Below are 18,828 nucleotides of genomic sequence, written 5' to 3' on the forward strand. Positions count from 1 at the left end.
TCGCTGCTGCGTTTTTCCCTCTGGCTGCTTCTAATGGCTGCTGTGGCGTGTCTTCTTCTCTGGCTACGCTTATATCACCTCCAGGAGGCGGAGAGCAGGGCCACACCTCTTAAGCAAAGATTAGGCGAGACGCTCAAGCAGGCAATTAGTGCTCGAGAACACATGCGCATACATTGTGTGCCTGGACGAGAAAATCACCTGAGTGTGCTTATGTCAATCAACCTCCTCGCTGCCGATGTGATCAGGTGCCATCCTGGCGCCGCCAACGTGGCACAGCTCCCAATAACCCAGTCTGTGACATTTTATTGTAACTGTTCCAAACTGACTAAACCAAGGGATGGGCTCTAACTGCCCTCTATTGTTCTTCTTAGTGTGTGTGTGTTCAATGAAATTATTTTGCCTTTTGTTTATTTTGTATTTTGTTATTCTATTTTATTTTTTGATAGGTTGAACCCAGGGGTGCTTTCCCACTGAACTACAACCCCAGTCCTTTTATTTTTATTTTGATTTAGGGCCTCACTCAGTTGCTGAGGCTGGTCTCTGACTTGTGTTTGTCCTGCCTCAGCCTTCCAAGTTGCTAGAATTACAGGCATACACCACCACCCTCAACTTGATCTTTTAAATTTTTATCTCCGTGCCACAGCAGGCACAGTCATAATTATCTCCCTAAAAACTTACCATGGTAACAAAATAGAGTTCAATATGACAAAATTAAATTCTCTTTGGCAAACTTCTGTTGATTTTGGCTTTGTCCATATTAAATAATATCATGACACACTGTTTGGGTCAATTCCTTACACATACACAGTTAAAGAAAACATATCCTGAAAGATTAATGAAGAGGCTATGCTTTAGGAAGAATGGTGCAATGGAGGTTTCTCTTCTTTTCATTCTGTAGACACTTTATTTTCTTATGCTTAGATAAGGTCTGGTTATTCTCAGGTAGATTTCATAAGCTGTTTCAAGATTCATACTTATACTGGATAAAGGATGCAATGGCCTGATGTGGGGGAACTACAGTTTAGTAGAAGTGGTAAGAATGCCAAAATGGCTTTATTTGGGAAGATCATATAAAGGGTACTGACAGACAACTGACTTTATGTTTTCTGAGTGTGAAATTAAGATATAATCAATTTATCTATTAATAATTATCTTAATATGAAAACTGCTTCCCCTTTGATTTGTACCAATGATTTTTTTCAAAAAGAATTCTCAAAAACCTGCATAGATGACAATTTTTTATAGTATAGATTAATTTCCCTATCATATACATATCATACATTTGTCTTATAAAATGAAGAAAGTTTAATCATTCATCTTAAGATGTACAGCAGTGGGAAATCAACAAATACTGCAAAAGCTTTCAATGTAGATGCATATTTTAAAAAAATGGTTGAGAAATAAAAGATACTAAAAACCTATGTACCAGCCTTACGTGATATATAAACCTTGAAAGTCAAACATTATAGTCAATATCTATAAAAGTTATTGTAAATGAAAGATTAATTCAATCACAGCATAATATAACCTTGTAGCTGTAAGATTTATGATCAATCTAATCAGAAACATTAGTTAACAGTGGCATAAAGTTCTTATATATTAAAAAGTAGGTGTTGTAGGCTGATTGCTAAGATGGTCACGGTGATATCTATCTCCTGGTGTTCACAATCTATGACCGAGATGGCAGGCTGGATGGTGATCTAGGGGAAACTGTTGATGACTGACTAAGCCAATCACTTGTCTCTGTCTTAGACTGATTTCCCCAGACTGAGGGGATCACAGTCCCACCACCTTGGTCTTCAACGGTTTTCCCTGGATGGTGGTGGTCATGCCCATGGGGCTGGTGGGATCTGTCTCTGACTTTTAACAAATAGAATATGGTCAAATACTGGGGTACCATTTTCCTGATTAGATTACAAACAATTATGATTTAGTGTCACTAGCAACCTCTCTCTCTTGCTGGCTTTGATGAAACCAGCTGCCTTGTGAGAAAGGTCCACCTGGCAGGTACCTGAGAGCAGCTTTTGGCAAATAGCCCAGGAGAAGTTGAATCCTGAAAATGACCACACAGGTGTGAGCTTGAAAGTGGGTACTAATCCCAGAGATGTCTGTGGCCCTGGCCAATTCCTGGAGTGCTGCCTTGGAAAGACCTTGTGACAGAGGGCTCAGTTATGCTGAATCTGGACTCTTGACTTCCAGGGACTATGAGATCACAAACATGGATCGTTTTAAACCTCAAGGTTGTGTGGTAACTTGTTACACGGTAATAGATAACTAAGCAAGAAGGTCATTGCCTGGCGTTTTTATTATGATGTCAAAACATGGCTTAACATCAGTTAGTATTGCCTAATGGAATCAACATACAGATTATTATATCGCGAGTCATTTTCAGTTAAGACCACATTTTTCAGGCTTTGCCAGAACAAGCCTTCTGCCTTGGGGTTGTCAGGCCACTGGAGGATGGAGCTCTTGCAGATCCGTCGTCGCAGCCGCAAGTACTGAGAATGCTGTAGCACTGGCTCCAGCAGGATAAATATAATCACATCCATGTTCTCATCCATTAGCCTCTGCAATGCCAAGTAGAAAGCTGTTTTAAAGTTCCAGCTTTTGGCATATTTTTTGGTTAAAATGAATATCGTTTTCTTGCTCTGATTTATGCTGAGCATGAGGTTATCAATGATGGCCAACCCTGGATCCCAGTCCCTCTCTTGTAAACAAAGGAGAACATTTTTCCCTTCACTCTCTTCAAGGTGGTAGCGCAGCTCATTTATTACCCAATCAGTAACAGAGTCATCTTTGGTGTCATAGGAAATGTAAGCATCATAGAAAGTTTGGGATGTAGAAAGAGTCCTTTGACCTTTAATCTTCGCTACACACATGTGGTAGATAAACCAAACATCCCAATAAAACAGATGGTGAGCCAGGGCAGCCAACATAACCATGGTAGTGATAAAGAATGTGAAGAAAAAGAGTACAGCTGCAATGGTATCTGAAACACATGTTGTCAGCTCTAGGCTCACAATACTCTTCCCTCCCTGGTCCCCAGGACTGGCACAAATGACATCTATCAATCTAGGAATTGTGATATTTGGATTTTCAACTATCCAACTTTGAAAATCTCTAATGTCACAGGTACAATCAAAAGGATTTCCACCTAATTTCAAAAGAGTTAAGTTGGTGGTGGTCTTCGTCTGAAGTGTGGATTTGTTGATCATCTTTATCAAGTTGAAACTTAAATCGAGGTGCACCAGATGGCTGCCTTCGGAAAAAAAACCAGAGGGAAGGTGAGCAATCTTATTCCGGCTCAGCAGTAGTACTCGAAGAGAAGATGCAGATTTAGACAGGCTATTAGTTAAAGAGGACAGCTCGTTTCTACTTAAGTCAAGCAAGTGGAGATGCGGAAGCTGCTGAAGAAGCGTCCAGTTAAAGAAATTTAACAGATTATTATTTATGTACAGTTCAGTGAGACCCTGTGGCAAGTTGAGGAATGCTTCATTTGGGATATGCTGGAGGTTATTAGAAGACAGGTGCAGCCGTGTCAGGTTCCTGAGACATTTAAAAATGGGCCAGTACCTGGTGTCTCCGGTATTCCACAAAAGGTCAAGGCGGTTTCCAGTGAAAACTAATTCCTTCAGGGACATGCTCTTCAGTTCATTCTCCTCTGTTAAAGTATAAATGCTGTTGTAGCTCAGATTTAAAACTTTGAGATGTGTCAAATTTTGTATAAATCCTAGACGATGTGTTACCCCTGCTATTTTGAAATAGTGTGCATTGTAGCTGAGATCTAGAACTTCCAGGTGGGACAACTCACGGAGAGCATTGTTATCATCAAAGTCTAGTCTATTGTTGGTCAAATCCAAATATTTGACCCGAGGTACAGCTAAAAATTCAGTTCCATTTAATACTTGGCCATTACCATTGGAAGACAGATTTAAGCAGGCGATGTCACTGAAACCTTTGAATTGGTTTTTACCAATAAAGAAAATACTGTTTAAACTTAAATCTAAGGCTTTGCCATAAACGGTACATTGTGGCTTTATTAGAGAATTGGTGGTATGATAAAAATTTGAATGTGGGTCAAACTTGGCATATGTGGAGCGTCTTTTAAGGATATGACTTTGCAAAGAAGAATCATTTGCACAATTTTGCCTGATTTCACTTACCAATGGTGATATTCTGTTTTCTGACAAGTAAATAACTTCCAGTTTGGGGAAATATTGGAAAAGGGTAAAATTAATTTGCTTAATAAAGTTAACCCCCAAGTTGATAGTCCGTAGGTGTGGAAGAGCCATCAGGGGTTGGAAATCTACTTCTCTGAGTACCTGGAACACATAACCTCTTAAATGCAGTGTCTTGAGAGACTGAAGTGCAGAGAAGTTTTTGGAAAGAGTAATATATTGTGAATATTCTGTTTTTACATAGTTAAAAGATAAGTCAAGTATTTTTAAATTGGGCAGCTTTGTTAAAAATGCCCCAGAGGCCATTTCTTGCACTAAATAGTTGAATTCGAGATGCAACACCTTCAGGTAGGGCATATTGTCAAACCAGGTGGAAGGAACCTTCCGGAGGGAAGTGCTAGAAAGGTTTAGGTAGCGAAGTTGGGTCAGATTTTGAAAAGCAAGAGGATGTATATCAATTGCAGCATTTCCATCACAAGGTGTGCAAGGAAACGGTGCATTGAAACATCTTGGACAGTTCCCACTTACATCTAGTAATCTTAAATTTCCCAATCCCTTGAAGTCTTCTTGACTGATAGTTTTGATCTTGGTATTGCTCAGAAAAAGTTTTCGTAGGGAGTTTGGTAGTTTGGGTGGCACGTAGATAAGAGTGTTGAAAGATAGTGACAGCACCCTCAAGTTTGTAAGTGATTCAAATGTCCCATCTTCGATATCAAATGTTTTACTACAAACAAAATAGCAGTTCCAGCCCAAATAGAGTTTTTCCAAGTTCATAAGTCCCACAGTGTTATTCTTAGTTACTGAAATTATATTGTTTTGAATTAAACTAAGTTCTCTCAAAGACTCTGGCAAACCAGAGGGTATTTTATCTAACTGGTTGTCTTCAAGCAGTAGCTCCTGTAGGTTTTTTAGGTTGAGGAATGCTCCATCTGTAATATTCATGCCATTTTTATTCATACCAGGGTTTTCATTCTGATGCTCTTGATTGGCATTGTGGTTTAGATTTATTTTAGTGACATTTGGAAGCTCTGGAAATGATTCATTTGTTATGTGCGTGATGAAATTATCAGACAGGTCGAGTTCTGTCACATATTTGCCCACTGTTTGGGGAACTTCTTGCAGTCGACGACTGTCACATTCTGCAATAATGGAGTTATTTTGCTTTTTCTCATCACAAGGATAGCTCCTGGAATAATTTGATTCAGCGAAGAACTCACAGTAATCAGAGATAAGCAGGAAAAGATAGATAAGAATTGAAGACCACAGGGACATCTTTTCCTAAAGGAAAATCAAAAGTGGAAATGCAATTTTAGAATAGCAACATTTACCGGGCATTCCATCATGAAATTTCTTGTGTGAGTTTGAAGTGTAAGTTCTCTTAATGGTTAAACAAATTGCATCAAATGAGGTTCCATATGAGTTTACTTTTCTACTTTGTTCAGCTTCGGGATGCTAAAAGCAGTTGAAAATGAAGCTATCTGAGATTATGGCAATGAGTAGTTTTTGCAGATGCAATTATCAAATTGCCCCACTATCATATTGCATCTCAGCTGGATCATGTCTCTGGTTCACATTAAGTCTGTAGCATAAAACCTATACATTTATAGTATCAACTTATTGACCCAACTCTTGATGAAAAGTTTGTCCAGCCCCTAAGGAGTGATCAGATCCAGCTTCTACTTTGATATCATCTAAGATATTGAAGCCAGTGTCATTGCCAGCTGTGTCTCTTACTGGCATTTCCTGCCATTTTTCTATACCTATCTGATGATGATACTTATCATGTTCTCTTATCTCCACACAGGACTGGAAAGTGTACATCTTATGCTGATAATAATAACAAAACAAAGTGCCAGGTTTTGTACTAAGTGCTTCATAAACACTTCCTCTCCCATGTCAAGGCTCACAGAAGCACAGTGAGGTAGGTTTCATTATTATATTTTTAAATTATTTATTTTTTATTTTATACAGTCTGCATTTTGATTCATTGTACACAAATGGGGTACATCATTTCATTTCTATGGTTGTACACAATGTAGATTCACACCATTCATGTAATCATACATGTACATAGGGCAATGATGTCTGTCTCATTCCACTATTTTTTATACCCTGCTCCCTCTCATTTCCTTCTACATAATCTAAAGTTCCTCCATTCTTCTCTCACCCCCACCCCCATTATGTATCATTATTATCCATATTCTGCAGATGAAACAAACTCTGAGAGTTAAGTACCTTTCAGAAGGATGATACATTGTAGTGCTGGGACTTGAGCCAATCTGATTCCCAAATGGGTTTTTTGTTTGTTTTTTACAACTAGCCATCATGCTACATAATTTCCTTTTGAAATTCTTGTGCCAGAACAGTCTCAAATGTAGATAGCACTCAAAAAAACGCTTATGGAACAACTACTACTCATATGTCCCTTATCATGCAAAAAGTGACATCAATAGCTATTTGCTAATTTTGAAATTTCTGTAAGGAAGACATGGTGCTTTATACTCTCATGTATCTTCATAGAATGCCTCAATGTTTGTGCATATTTCTTAAGATAGAAGAGCTGGAAGTATTACTTTTGGTAATCCTACAATGCAATGAACAGATGAATGTGGTTTCATCAAAGGTTGTGCTTAAGATAACTCTTAAAATTTTATTTCACTGGATCTAGAGACCAGCTTTACCAAGGTAGAATTTTCACTAAAGCCTAACTCAAACTGTCTTTATTATGAGTTAAACCCCAAGTACTTTCTTGTGAAGTTCTACAATTTAGGGTTAGTGAGGTAACACCCTTATATCTTATACCCTTATTAGGTTACAAAAGATTTTTGAGAAAACTTGGAATGGAATCACCATTTGACCCAGCTATCCCACTCCTTGGCCTATATCCAAAGGACTTAAAATCAGCATACTATAGTGACACAGCCACATCAATGTTTATAGCAGCTCAATTCACCATAGCTAAAATATGGAACCAAACTAGATGTCCTTCAACAGATGAATGGATAAAGAAAAGGTAGCATATATATGTATATATATGATGGAATATTACTTAGCTCTAAAGAAGTATGAAATTATGGCATTTGTTGATAAATGGATGGAGTCAGGGAATATCATGCTTAGTGAAATAAGCCAAATCCCCCCCCAAAAATGTCAAATGTTTTCTCTGATATGCGGATGCTAATTCACAATAAGGGGGGTATAATGAATAATAGAGTTACTTTATATTAGGTAGAGGGGAATGAAGGAGTATGGGGGAAGGAATGATAGTAGAGTGAAACAGACATTATTACCTCATGTAAATGTATGACTGCAAGACCAGTGCAATCCTGCAATATGTACAATCAGAAAAGTGAGAGATTACACTCCATTTATGTATGATCTATCAAAATGTATAAATGCACACTATTGTCATGTACAACAAATTAGAACAAATAAAGAAAATTTAAAAAAAAGATTTTGATGTGTGTGTTGATTATTCTGAGGGTTGATAATTACTGCCTACTTCTGACAGCCAAGGAAAAGCCAGCTCATTATGAGATGAAAATAAAATGAAGCAGAACTCTCAGATATTTTCAGACCCATGTAGCTGTTTTTCAAATACAGCAATATTGAGGTCAAAGGAATGTTCCAGGCAAAGGTTACAGCTTATGCCAAGGCCCTGAGTATATCCATGTGAGGTCCCCATGCTGTGCCACTAGAGAAACACTTTGATGGAAACAAAGAGAGATGTGACATGGGTTGATACAAGGTGCATCAGGTTTCAAGTTCTCAAAATTGGTTGAAGCTTGCACAGAATTGTTTACAACAGCAGGGTCTAGAGCAAGAGGAAGGGCCAAGAGGATTGGGGTGGCACATAGGAGGGAACCAACAAATGTATTTCTGAGGTTCTCAATATCTCCATGTCACCCCATTCAATGGTCATTTTCTAATACCCATCTTAGCGAGCATATAATTGTAAAGGACTCACAGGAAGCCAGGGATTTGAGACAAGAGGAGTAGATTGAAAACAATTATGTTTTTAGCCAGGCATGGTGTGCACACCTGTAATCCCAGTGACTCAAGGAGGCTGAGACAGGAGAATCACAATTTTGAGGCCAGACTCAGCAACTTACAGAGATAAAAAGAACTGGAGATATAGCTCAGTTGTAAAGCACCCCTGCGTTAAATCCCCAGTACTAAAATTTTAATATTATTTATTTGAATCAACAACTAAAAATTGTATAAATTTATGATATACAGCAGGACATTTAGAAATATATATATATTCTTATGGTGGAGTATCAGGTAGCAATTAGAAAGGATAAGACATTTCTATGTTTTTCATGAATTCAACAAACACCTATTAAATGTAAATTTTATTTCAGGATCTGTTTTCATGCTGTAGATGCAGCAAATAACAAAATAAATGAAAATACCTGCTCATTTGGAATGGATGTTGAAAGATAGAATTTTATATGGTGGTGGAAAGTACCATGGACAAAAATTAAGATGGGAAAGAGGATAATTATTAAAATGGCTCTCAATTGGATTTGTCTGGTGTTTTTGTCATGATCAGACTGGGGTTATGGGTTTGGGGGAGGAAGATCACATTGGTGAAGTGCTCTCCCAGTCTCAAGAATACATGCTATTAACCTGGATTTTCCTGTTGATGTGGACCTTGATCATCAGACTCAGTTCGTGTTTGTCAGGTCCCTAGTACAACTTTTAATTATAAATTAATAAAACATTAGTTTTTAAAGAGGCCTATGGGAAAATGTCAGGATAAGGCCAGATTCTTGACCCTTCCCTTCACCTGCTAAAAATAGTACCATTGGTAAGTGAGACATCTTTAGGCAGACATTTCAGGGAATCCAGAGGGCAGGACCATCCTATGACCTCCCTAGCCTCTAAGTAAGGTCTCCACATTTAATTTCAAATATAATTCTGTGGTACAAATCGGAGCAATTGAGGAGAAAAACCTCTAGGGGCCGCTAGAGACCAAGAAAGGAACCTTCTGAAATTCACGCAGTTTTCAGGATGAAAATAACCCCCCAGAGTTGGAAGTAACTTAAATTATGGGTCATGAAAAAGAATAGAGATTTCTGAGTGAAGAGCTTGAGGTTCCTAAGGTCACTCTCCCAAAAATGGTGACTGAGGTAAGAACAGGACTTGACAAACACCAACAACCTGAATCGGATAAGTACTTGAGTGGCAACAGTGGAAAATAGCCAAACAGTTGGGGGCAGACGGGTTTGGTGGCAAATACCTATAATCCCAGCAACTCCAGAAGCCAAGACAGGAAGATCTCAAGTTCAAGGCCACACTCAGAAACTTAGCAGGACCCTCAGCAACTTAGTGAGACCCTGTTTCATAAAATAAAAATAAAAAGCACTCCTGTGTTTAATCCCCAGTACAAAAAAAAAGAAGTTGAGGAGAAATTACTGCTCGTTCAAGCTGCCACATTCCATTCCATGCAGGACCATAGAGTTTGAGTGGGTCACTAGTGTTCATTTTCCCGGGTGCTAAGCTGAAATCCAGGGGAGCACCATGTCACAAATGCCTAGTAGAGTGAACCCCAGATCATAACATTCATCTGCATCCTAGAGATAGCAGAGCCCAAAGACCTGGTAAGAGCTGCAATTCCTCAGTCAAGTTCTTTTTGACCACACCCATGCCTCTGACAACCCAAAAAATCTCAGGTCCAAAAGGATATCAATGGGAATCTGATCCCAGATGAAGTGAGAATTCACTCATTCACTCTTTCTTTCCCCCTGGAGTGCTGGGGCTGGAACACAGGGCCTCATGCTTGTTGGACTGGTTCTCTATCACTGAGCTACACCCCTAGCCTGAAAATTTGCTCTCCCTGTGACATAACTAATAAATAAAAACCACCCAGCCTGGCAAAAGTGAAATGGCAACTATGCAAATATAATAGAGAAAAAACTGCAACTATGCAAATAAAATAGAGAACAAGAGAGAGGGACAGGGCAGAAGGCAAGCTTCTGGCTTCCCTTGGTTGCATATGGCAGCTGAAGGCTCCTATTACATTAATAGAAAAGGAATAGAACCTATAAATCAAAGGCTGAAAGGAGACAACAGCAGATGTGAAATATGTGAAGGTTAGGAAAATGGAAAGGAGACGGGTAAGCAGTAAGTGACAGAGCAGAGCAGAGAAGGCTGAAGCATTAGGGTCAACTGGACAGAAGTCAGTTTGCCCCCACAGAACCCTGGGAAGATGCAAGACCTAGAGGCAGTAGGGCCATTGAAGTTGGCAAGTCAGCTGGGGCAGGATGATGGTGTGGTTGAGAGTCTGCAAGACCCCTCCCAACCCCCTTCGCAAGACTTCCTGTCTCTTGAAAGATGAAATCTGAGAGCCTTGGGCACAAGTGGAGACAGAAGTGACCTGCCCCTGAGAAAACACAAAGGCTAAAGTGTGGTATGTGTATGGAGCCCAGCAGCCCTGTCTCAGCTCTGGGAACTCTGATATCTGTTGTTATCTGAACATCCCACCCCAGCATCCCAGACAGGAGATGGGAGGATCTCGCTTTGGGACAACAGAATGACATAATAGCAGGGCCAGGGTGAGGCAAAATATAAGGGGGCATTGAAAAACTTGGTGATCAAGATGAATACTAGTTAAAAGAATGAAAAACCATTATGAATAAAAGATCAGTATTTTAAATAAAGAGAGAACCTGACCCTGCACTTGCAAGACACTGCTTCAATTAGTCTCCCTTAGTCTGGCTTTTGTTCCAGTAAAAATCTGTTTACTGAAATAGGTATGCATTCTGTGGGCTATAGTTTGCCAATCTGATTTTTTAAAACTATAGCATTAAAATATCATTAATCTTTTTTTGAAACGTGAATTTATTTACACGTTTCATATAAATGTAAAACACATTTAAAAGTTTTTCAGTAACGACTTTTGTTTTAGTTACATTACAGATTTTTTGACACCCCGTCTCTCCCTTAAATTTTGCACCTAAAATAAGTGCTTCACTCACCTCCCCTAGTCCTGGTCCTGCATGGTAGCAGAGATCTCCAGATTACAAAAGGCACAGCCTGATCAACAAGTGGACTCACAACCCTCATCCATGGTAAGCCTCATCAGGTTGGAGTTTTAATCAACCCTTTAGTGGCCCACCATTGCTATGAAATGGTCAGCGCCAGGCACCAGCACGAAAAATAGAGATGGAAAGACGTAGAAAGACGACAATCAGAAAAGAAACAGCTGGTGGAATTAGGCCTTCTGGCCCCAGGAGAATGATTTATGACTTATTTTCTTAATACTATTTTGTACAGAATTTCAGTCCTCACTCTGCAATTTAAAAATCCTTAAAGGTCTGAGCACCCCAAAATTTCCCCTTATAATTTGTTTGCAGCAAAACCTGATCTGGCTGGGTAATCCCAGCCAGAAATCCCACACCTGAAAATCCCAGCAGCTTGGGAGGCTGTGGCAGGAGCATTGCAAGCTTAAGGCCAGCCTCAGCAACTTAGTAAATAAATAAAAAATAGAAAATTCTGGGGACATGGCTCAGTGGTAAAGTACCCCTGGATTCAATCATCAGTACCAAAAAAAAAAAGTGTTTAAGAAAATAAGATTGTTTGATGGAACACACTACTGGACAAATTAAACCTATCAGAAAAGCCTTGTATCTGACCACATCCATGAACACACTGCATAGAACTCCCTAGTGAGGAAGACTGGGCCTGTGTGATTCACCTCTTTCAAACAGAACCCATTTTCTTTCTTTATTTTTTTAAAGAGTATGAATCATGAAAAAAAAAATACCCGCTAACTTCTCCTCTCTCTGCCAAATAGAGTTGTTGCTACTGAGGAAGTAGTTTTGCAGTGGTTTTTCTGTTTCCTATGCATCATCTGGTATTTGATTGGGTCCATGGTATACAGCCCACCAACTCTCTCCTTCAGGTTCTGAAGGAACCAAGTAGCACAAGGACAACAACTCTGTCAATCCTAACCCAAATCTTGCTTCTCAAATTGGACCCTGATGGACACCTAACACATATTTTGAAGACACCAGAACAGTTTAAATAGCAGTTCAGAAAGTGTGCCTTATCTGAGGACTTGCTCCCTGAGGGTCAGAGTGAGATGAGGGGTCATTCTCAGAACTCACCTTGAGGAGGGCCTCAAGTCAGGTAGAGACTAGGTATGTAGACAAAAAAGAAGTGGCACCCCCAGGTGAGGCTGAAGTAAATCCCACACAATCCACAGTGAATGACTAGGAGGGATGTAGTGCTACCTCCTGGACTTTGCCATTAAAAAAAAAAAATCTTATCACAGCCCTTTGTAGGTTGCAGGCAGACATTTTGCAAAGATGATTCCTTCCTTCTTCCTCTTCAATGGCTTCCTTCAAGATCAGGTGGCGTTCTCTTTGCCAGGATGTTATTTGATTCAGATCATCTCCCTAGATACACATGTCTCTAGAAATGGTCCTACTGACTCCACCTAATTCTAAAGTGTGAGGAAAATCTATTGATTATAAAATGCTATTAATTCCCCCAATTGAATTACTTAGCCATTTTGGCACAATATGTGATTCAAGCAGAACTTAATTTTTGCCAAAGCAGAATTATTTCCAATTTTTAATTGGTTCTGATTCATTCGTTGTTAACAATGGTGAAAAGTGATTCATGATGAAAGTAAATTAATTAGGAAATGGTGATACAGATACAATTTATCATGTTACATGAAATTTACAATTAATAGTACACATTTTATTTTATGCATTACAAATTTTATGGAGTCACAAACAGCTTTGGAAGACAAAAGAAGATGTGACATTAAATATACCCATTATTGAAGAGATGAATCCTGATTTCATATACATAAAATATGAAAAATTTTGCCATTTAGATCCCAGGAATATGGTAGGGAGCCTAGAGGAGTGCTTTATCATGAGACAAACACTGGGACAAGTGCAAATCATGCATTTTCTCATTCAATCCTCAAAAATCAATGAGGTGGGTGGTATCATAAACCCCTACTTCACAGATATGGAACCCGAGACTCAGAGAGGTTAAGATACCAAGGTCACTCAGATGGTAGGTGGCAGAGCTTAAATCAAGCCCAGATCAAACCAAGTACTTAATGAATCAGGAAGACTGGACCTGAGGGTCTAGTTGGAAGTAATCTGATTTAAATTGTCAGTAGAGATATCATAGTCATGCCTAGAATCTATAGGATTCAAATGCTGGGCAGATATTCCACCTTCCCTTTCTGCACTGATTAGGCTACCAGAGAGAACTTCCAGATTCTCAGACATTTTGCAGAAGAACAGTAAATCTAACAGTAGATTTTAGATATATGCACCAACTAGCAGCTATTTGTAAGAGTTTGTAAAGACAACACAGCTTGTATTTACTAATGCCTACATGGAATCAAAGGTATGCATTTAAATTTACTCTGTTTTTATAGGTCTTGAATAGTCAATTGGAGCTAATAGTTTAAAATAATAACTCATTCAAACTCAAAAGACAATCGTTTGGAAAGCCACTCCCACCAATGTACCTTGTAGGCAACACTAAGATGCACTACAAATATTGTCCAACTGAGTTTCAAAAATGACCATGGATCACAACCTCTTCCCCTCTCAGACACACCATGATCCTCTGTGAATCTGAGGTTTCCTATATGACTGTCCCTTCTCTTATAAACATGCAGTTTTTAGAATTATTACATGAAAGGAAGAGAAGCTATGATTGAAGGAGAACTATCAATTGCCCTCACCCTTATTCACAGTTTCAGCTTGTCAGATTAGTATGCCCAGAACTTTTATTTTGCTTTCTGAAATCAAACTAATTTGATTAGTTAGCTAAAGAATATGCCTCACGTGTTCCCCAGAGTCTTCTCCCCCACTTCCAAAAAAATATTGTGCTCTTTAATGAAAGGACCAAAAACTTCATGTGGTTCTTAACTTTGGCTGATTTGGCACATTGGAGATACCTGGGAATTTTAAAAGCTACAAATTAATTGACCCACCCTTAGAGATTCTGATTTTGTGGGTCTGGGGTTCAGCCCTGGCAGCAGTTCTTCCCATGATTCTAATATGTAGTGTAAAGGTCCTTGACCTCCATGTACCACCGGAGGGAGCAAGGTGGGCATTTTCCCAAGTTTAATTTGATTCTATTATTAGTCTATATTTTGCTTTCTTATGATACAATTATATTGACCATCATAGCAATTTATCAAACAGAAATGGGATAATTTCAACTGCAAATTCATCTCTGTCATTGGCCAAGTTGACTCAATCCCACATGGGCCACTACATTTTGTTGTGTCATAAAATTTTAGTGCAAAATTAATTTACCTTTAAGATCCATAATGGACATTGAGAATAAATGTCAATTTCAAGAAGACTTAAATAAACATAAAATTGTTGAAATTTTTTTTGCAAAAATCCAAGGACATAAATAAGCACTAAATGATTGAGAAAAAGGTGTATGGTAAATTTTGAATGAAGTTCTCTTGAAATCAGATTTAATTGCTCTAAGCCTCATTAAATTTTCTATAAGTATATCATCTTAAAAGACTACTAAAGTTTTTCAATATGAGAGGTTCTTTTTAAACCTTTATAATTTATTTATATATTTATATGTGGTGCTGAGGATCAAAGCCAGTGCCTCACACATGCTAGGCAAGTGCTGTACCACTGAGCCACAACCCCAGCTCTCAATCTGAGAGTTTATGATAATACAAAACATACCACGAGCTATGACTAGACACTGTAGAATAATAATAATTCTAGAAGTAGTTATGTTACTTTAAAACTCTGAACAAGAAAAGTGGTCATTATTATTTAACTTTAAGATTTTAGTAATTATGTTAAGCGCATCTTCACTAGGCCTCTAGCAACTGCTTCATAAATGTGAAGGGAGTATGTCTTTTTCTTTAATATAACAAGATGAAAACTTTTCTCCACCCCTGCGACCCTTTTTTTTCTAGAAGAGAATATTGCCTTGAGCAGGGCCAGAAAGCAATACTCCAGTTCAATTTCTATCTTGGAATTTTCTTGTTTTCCTGTTCAAAATAATATGCTTATCATTGCATTCAATTTTCTAAGTTTACTTTTTAATTACTTTACATTAATATCCATACGAATTTAAAAAGTCTCTTTGCCTCCACTCAGGGTTGTTATTTTACCCTTTTATATCTATAAACAATTTATTACTTTCATAGTTCATATGAATAACCACCAACCCAGATCTCTGCATCAGAAATCCTATTTTGTTTGAAAGCTTTGCTAAAAGAATAGCCATGGCTTACCCCTTTCTGTTGAAGCCCCTTCTAATTTCTCACTCCACAACTTGAAGCAGCATTGACTGGTACCGTCTGTGCACTAGATGCATGCAGAGAAGAAACTGGCTCACTTCCTGAAATGGATCACTTTACCATCAGCAGAACACAGCATGTGGTTTGCAGAAGTTTATGTGGGAAGAAGGGAACTAGTAATTTCTTAACTCTTGCTAAATCATTTACTGACTGTGCTTTAAAATTTGGAAACTGAAATTGGGGGAAAAGTAATTTATAAAATGATACAAATGGACTCCAAATCAGATACATACAGCACATTTTTGTGAGTTGTTGTGTATGTGTGGGCATACATAGATAGGGAGTGGTTCAGAAGATCCTCACCCAAATGGTAATATAGTTATTTTTGGAGAGCAGGGTTGGGCGAAAATGAGGGTGAGAAAATGGGTAAACTTCTTCATTCTAGTGAGAAAATGTTAGTATATGTATTTTTTGCAGTGCTAAAAACATGACCACAAGCAGGGCACGGTGGTGCATGCCTGTAATCCTAGAGGCTCAGGAAGTTGAGGCAGGAGGATCAAAGCCAGCCTCAGCAACTTAGCAAGTTAATAAGCAACTTAGTGAGACCCTGTCTCAAAATAAAATAAAAATAAAAATAAAAAGGTGTGGGGGTCACTCAGTGGTTAGTGGCCCTGGATTCAATCTCTGGTACAAAAAACAACAAAACAACAAAAACCCCACAAATTCGTACTCAATTTAAAAATTCATCTTTTGACATGTAACTCACGGATGTAGGTAAACGACCCAAGTATTGCTTCACCTTTGTTCCACACATTTACAAGACAGCACACAACACAGTTGGGTGTGGGTCACCCACCAGTCTGTGGCTGCAAAGAGCGTGTTTTTCCTCTGGTTGTCCTTGTACTTAACCCAGAACCTGACATATAGTAAAAGCTAGTTAACTATTCATTGAATGAATGAGTGAGTGAAGTGTTGATGAGCTTTCATAAGGCCGAAGAATTTACTTTTCCTGATTTGGTCTGAGAAGTGAATTTTACTTAAAACTCTCAGAATCAGGGGCTCAGGCTTAATCAAGAGCAGGGGTCAGCAAACAGCAATCTTTGAGCCAAATCTGATTCAGAAGTGAAAAAGAAATTTTATAGATGAAAAATTGGCCATTGATCTGACAAAAAGGAACACTAAACTCGAATTAATCAAAATGTTATCTCCTTCAAAAGTAATTCTATTCTTCTTGTTACTGAACAAATACTACAAAACTGCCTTCAATTATTATTATTATATTTTAAATTTCATAAATTAAGGAATTGTAGAAATTTGTTTTTCTCTTAATATATATATATATACACACATAACATATATATACACATACATGTATGTATACATATTATATATATATATATATATATATATATATATATATATATATACACACACATAACATCAGTAATTTGCCTCTTGGCCTGTAAAGCCTAAATATTTATTATCTGACCTTCTACAGAAAAAGTTTACTGAGCCCTGGCCAAAGGAACAATGTTTGGAATGGGATATAATGTGTTTAATCTTGTGTTACACTCCCTGAATGGGAGGAAACCATACTGGGGACAAGGCCGACAGGGGTTATGCACACATACACACAAACTATGGAAAGCCTTATTATGAAGGAATGTCTTTCAGAAGTCACAGAATGACTTGGGTGGCCATTCCTAACTTGACCTCTAATTACCCATCCCAATTCAAGATATGTTGCATAGTTTAGTAAGCAAGTCCCATGACATCAGAGTAGAGACTAGGTATTCGTGGGTTAACCAAGAGTCTTTGTGATTATGAGCTCAAAGACCTCATCTGGCCACCTCTCAGTCTCTTGGTTTCCCTTGAAACATTTGCTCATGAATAAAGCAGGGAAAATAAGTAAAAATTACTTCCAGTAGTGGACTGAGCAAGACTTTTTGGGGCTAGAGTTTTTCAATCTTTCTAGAAAAGTCAGACTCTCATCTGCTGACTTCTAGGCCACCTAGTGCCAGTCAATTGTAGAACAATCAGGGGATCTTATATAATATGTTTGTGTATATGTTGAGTGTGTATGCATATATGTATATATACACATACCATCTAGTATCTATGCCTGGCGAATTCATAAAAAGAAGCTGATTGTTGGCAATAAATGAGTCTTCATAGTTTTCCCCACTATCAGTACCATGGAAGGTGAAAATGAAAATGGAATTGACAGCAGGGCAAGAAGGGCACTGTGAACCAGAAGTTCCATCCAATGTGCAAAGTGGTCAGGTTATCTGAACCAAGTCCAGAAATTGACCTTGGTGCCCAGGTCTGCTCTGCCCATCCTGCTGTACCCTGCAAGGCACAAAGCTTTTAGGCATCTCCTGGGCCAATCTTCCCTTTTTCTTCACCACAGCATCTATGCTGTCACAGATCTTTAATCCAAATGAAAGGGAGACGATCTACCATTTCCCACTTTTGCCAGATAACATGCACACCCTAGACACCTAAATTACCAGCAGATGAGCCACCCTGAGCCTCAGTGTTCTCACTGCTCAAATGGAAATAAGGTAAGAATCATAGTACCTTTCTCATATAGTAGCTTTGAGGATTAAATGTGTTCACACTCGTGGAACTCGTAGAAAAATATGTGGCACAAAGAAAGCATTCAACAAGTATAGCTGTTTTTATGACTACCTTTTTCCTGTACTAATGCCCACAATTTCCAGCTTGTGCCCCCTTTTTACTCTTCCTTCCTCGCTCCTGGGTCCCTGTCCTTGTCTCTTTGTGTTTCAAAAACAAAATATCATAGACTGGGTAATTTATAAACAATAGAAATTCATTTCTCACAGTTCTAGAGGCTGGGACGGTCAAAATCAATGGACTAGCAGGTTTGGTATCTGGTGAGGTTGCTTTGTACTTGCTAGTGGGTACCTTGTTGCTGCATCCTCTGGAGGGAGGGGATGAACCCTGTGTCCTCATACAGTGGAAAGGATGGGAGAGGTGGCCTCCAGCCTTTTTGTGAGGCAGTAATCCACTGATGAAGAGGGAGTCCTTGGGGCCTAATATTGAAGTCCCCACTTCTTTCTACTGTTGCATTGGGGATTAAGTTTCAATGAGAATTTTGGAGGAGACACAAACACTCAAACCACAGAAGTTTCTTAACCCACTTTTCCTGAGCCTTCTCAGTCCTCAGATGGATTCTAACTTCCACACACCCCATTACGCTCATTCCCAACCTCTGTTGGTTGTTTTTTGTATGTACTAGTATTTTTCATTTGAAATAAAAGCTCAGAGTGTTAGTCTGTAAAACTTCTTGGTGCCCATTAGAAAGTGGTGGCTCTCTGGATGAACTAGTTAGCAAATAGCACTCTTCCCATGGGCTGA

At 38.6% G+C, this 18,828-nt stretch overlaps 1 protein-coding gene across 2 annotated transcripts; it reads right to left on the reverse strand.

Moving 5' to 3' along the window:
* Positions 1–291: 291 nt before the first annotated feature.
* Positions 292–15,547, reverse strand: TLR8 (toll like receptor 8). 2 transcript variants are annotated; one of them, XM_079123138.1, is made up of 3 exons: positions 15,442–15,518; positions 9,424–9,520; positions 292–5,456 (listed from the first exon to the last, which is right to left on the reverse strand). In XM_079123138.1, exon 3 carries the CDS (start codon positions 5,448–5,450, stop codon positions 2,337–2,339), a length of 3,114 nt encoding a protein of 1,037 aa, XP_078979264.1. In that variant the 5' UTR covers positions 5,451–5,456; positions 9,424–9,520; positions 15,442–15,518; the 3' UTR covers positions 292–2,336. The 2 variants fall into 2 exon arrangements, with proteins under 2 accessions (XP_078979264.1, XP_078979263.1); XM_079123137.1 differs by lacking the exon at positions 9,424–9,520 and having other exon boundaries at positions 15,442–15,547.
* Between the last annotated feature and the right edge of the window lie 3,281 nt (positions 15,548–18,828).

This window comes from Sciurus vulgaris (genome assembly GCF_902686455.1).
Source record: "Sciurus vulgaris genome assembly, chromosome: X".
Lineage (NCBI taxonomy): Eukaryota > Metazoa > Chordata > Mammalia > Rodentia > Sciuridae > Sciurus > Sciurus vulgaris.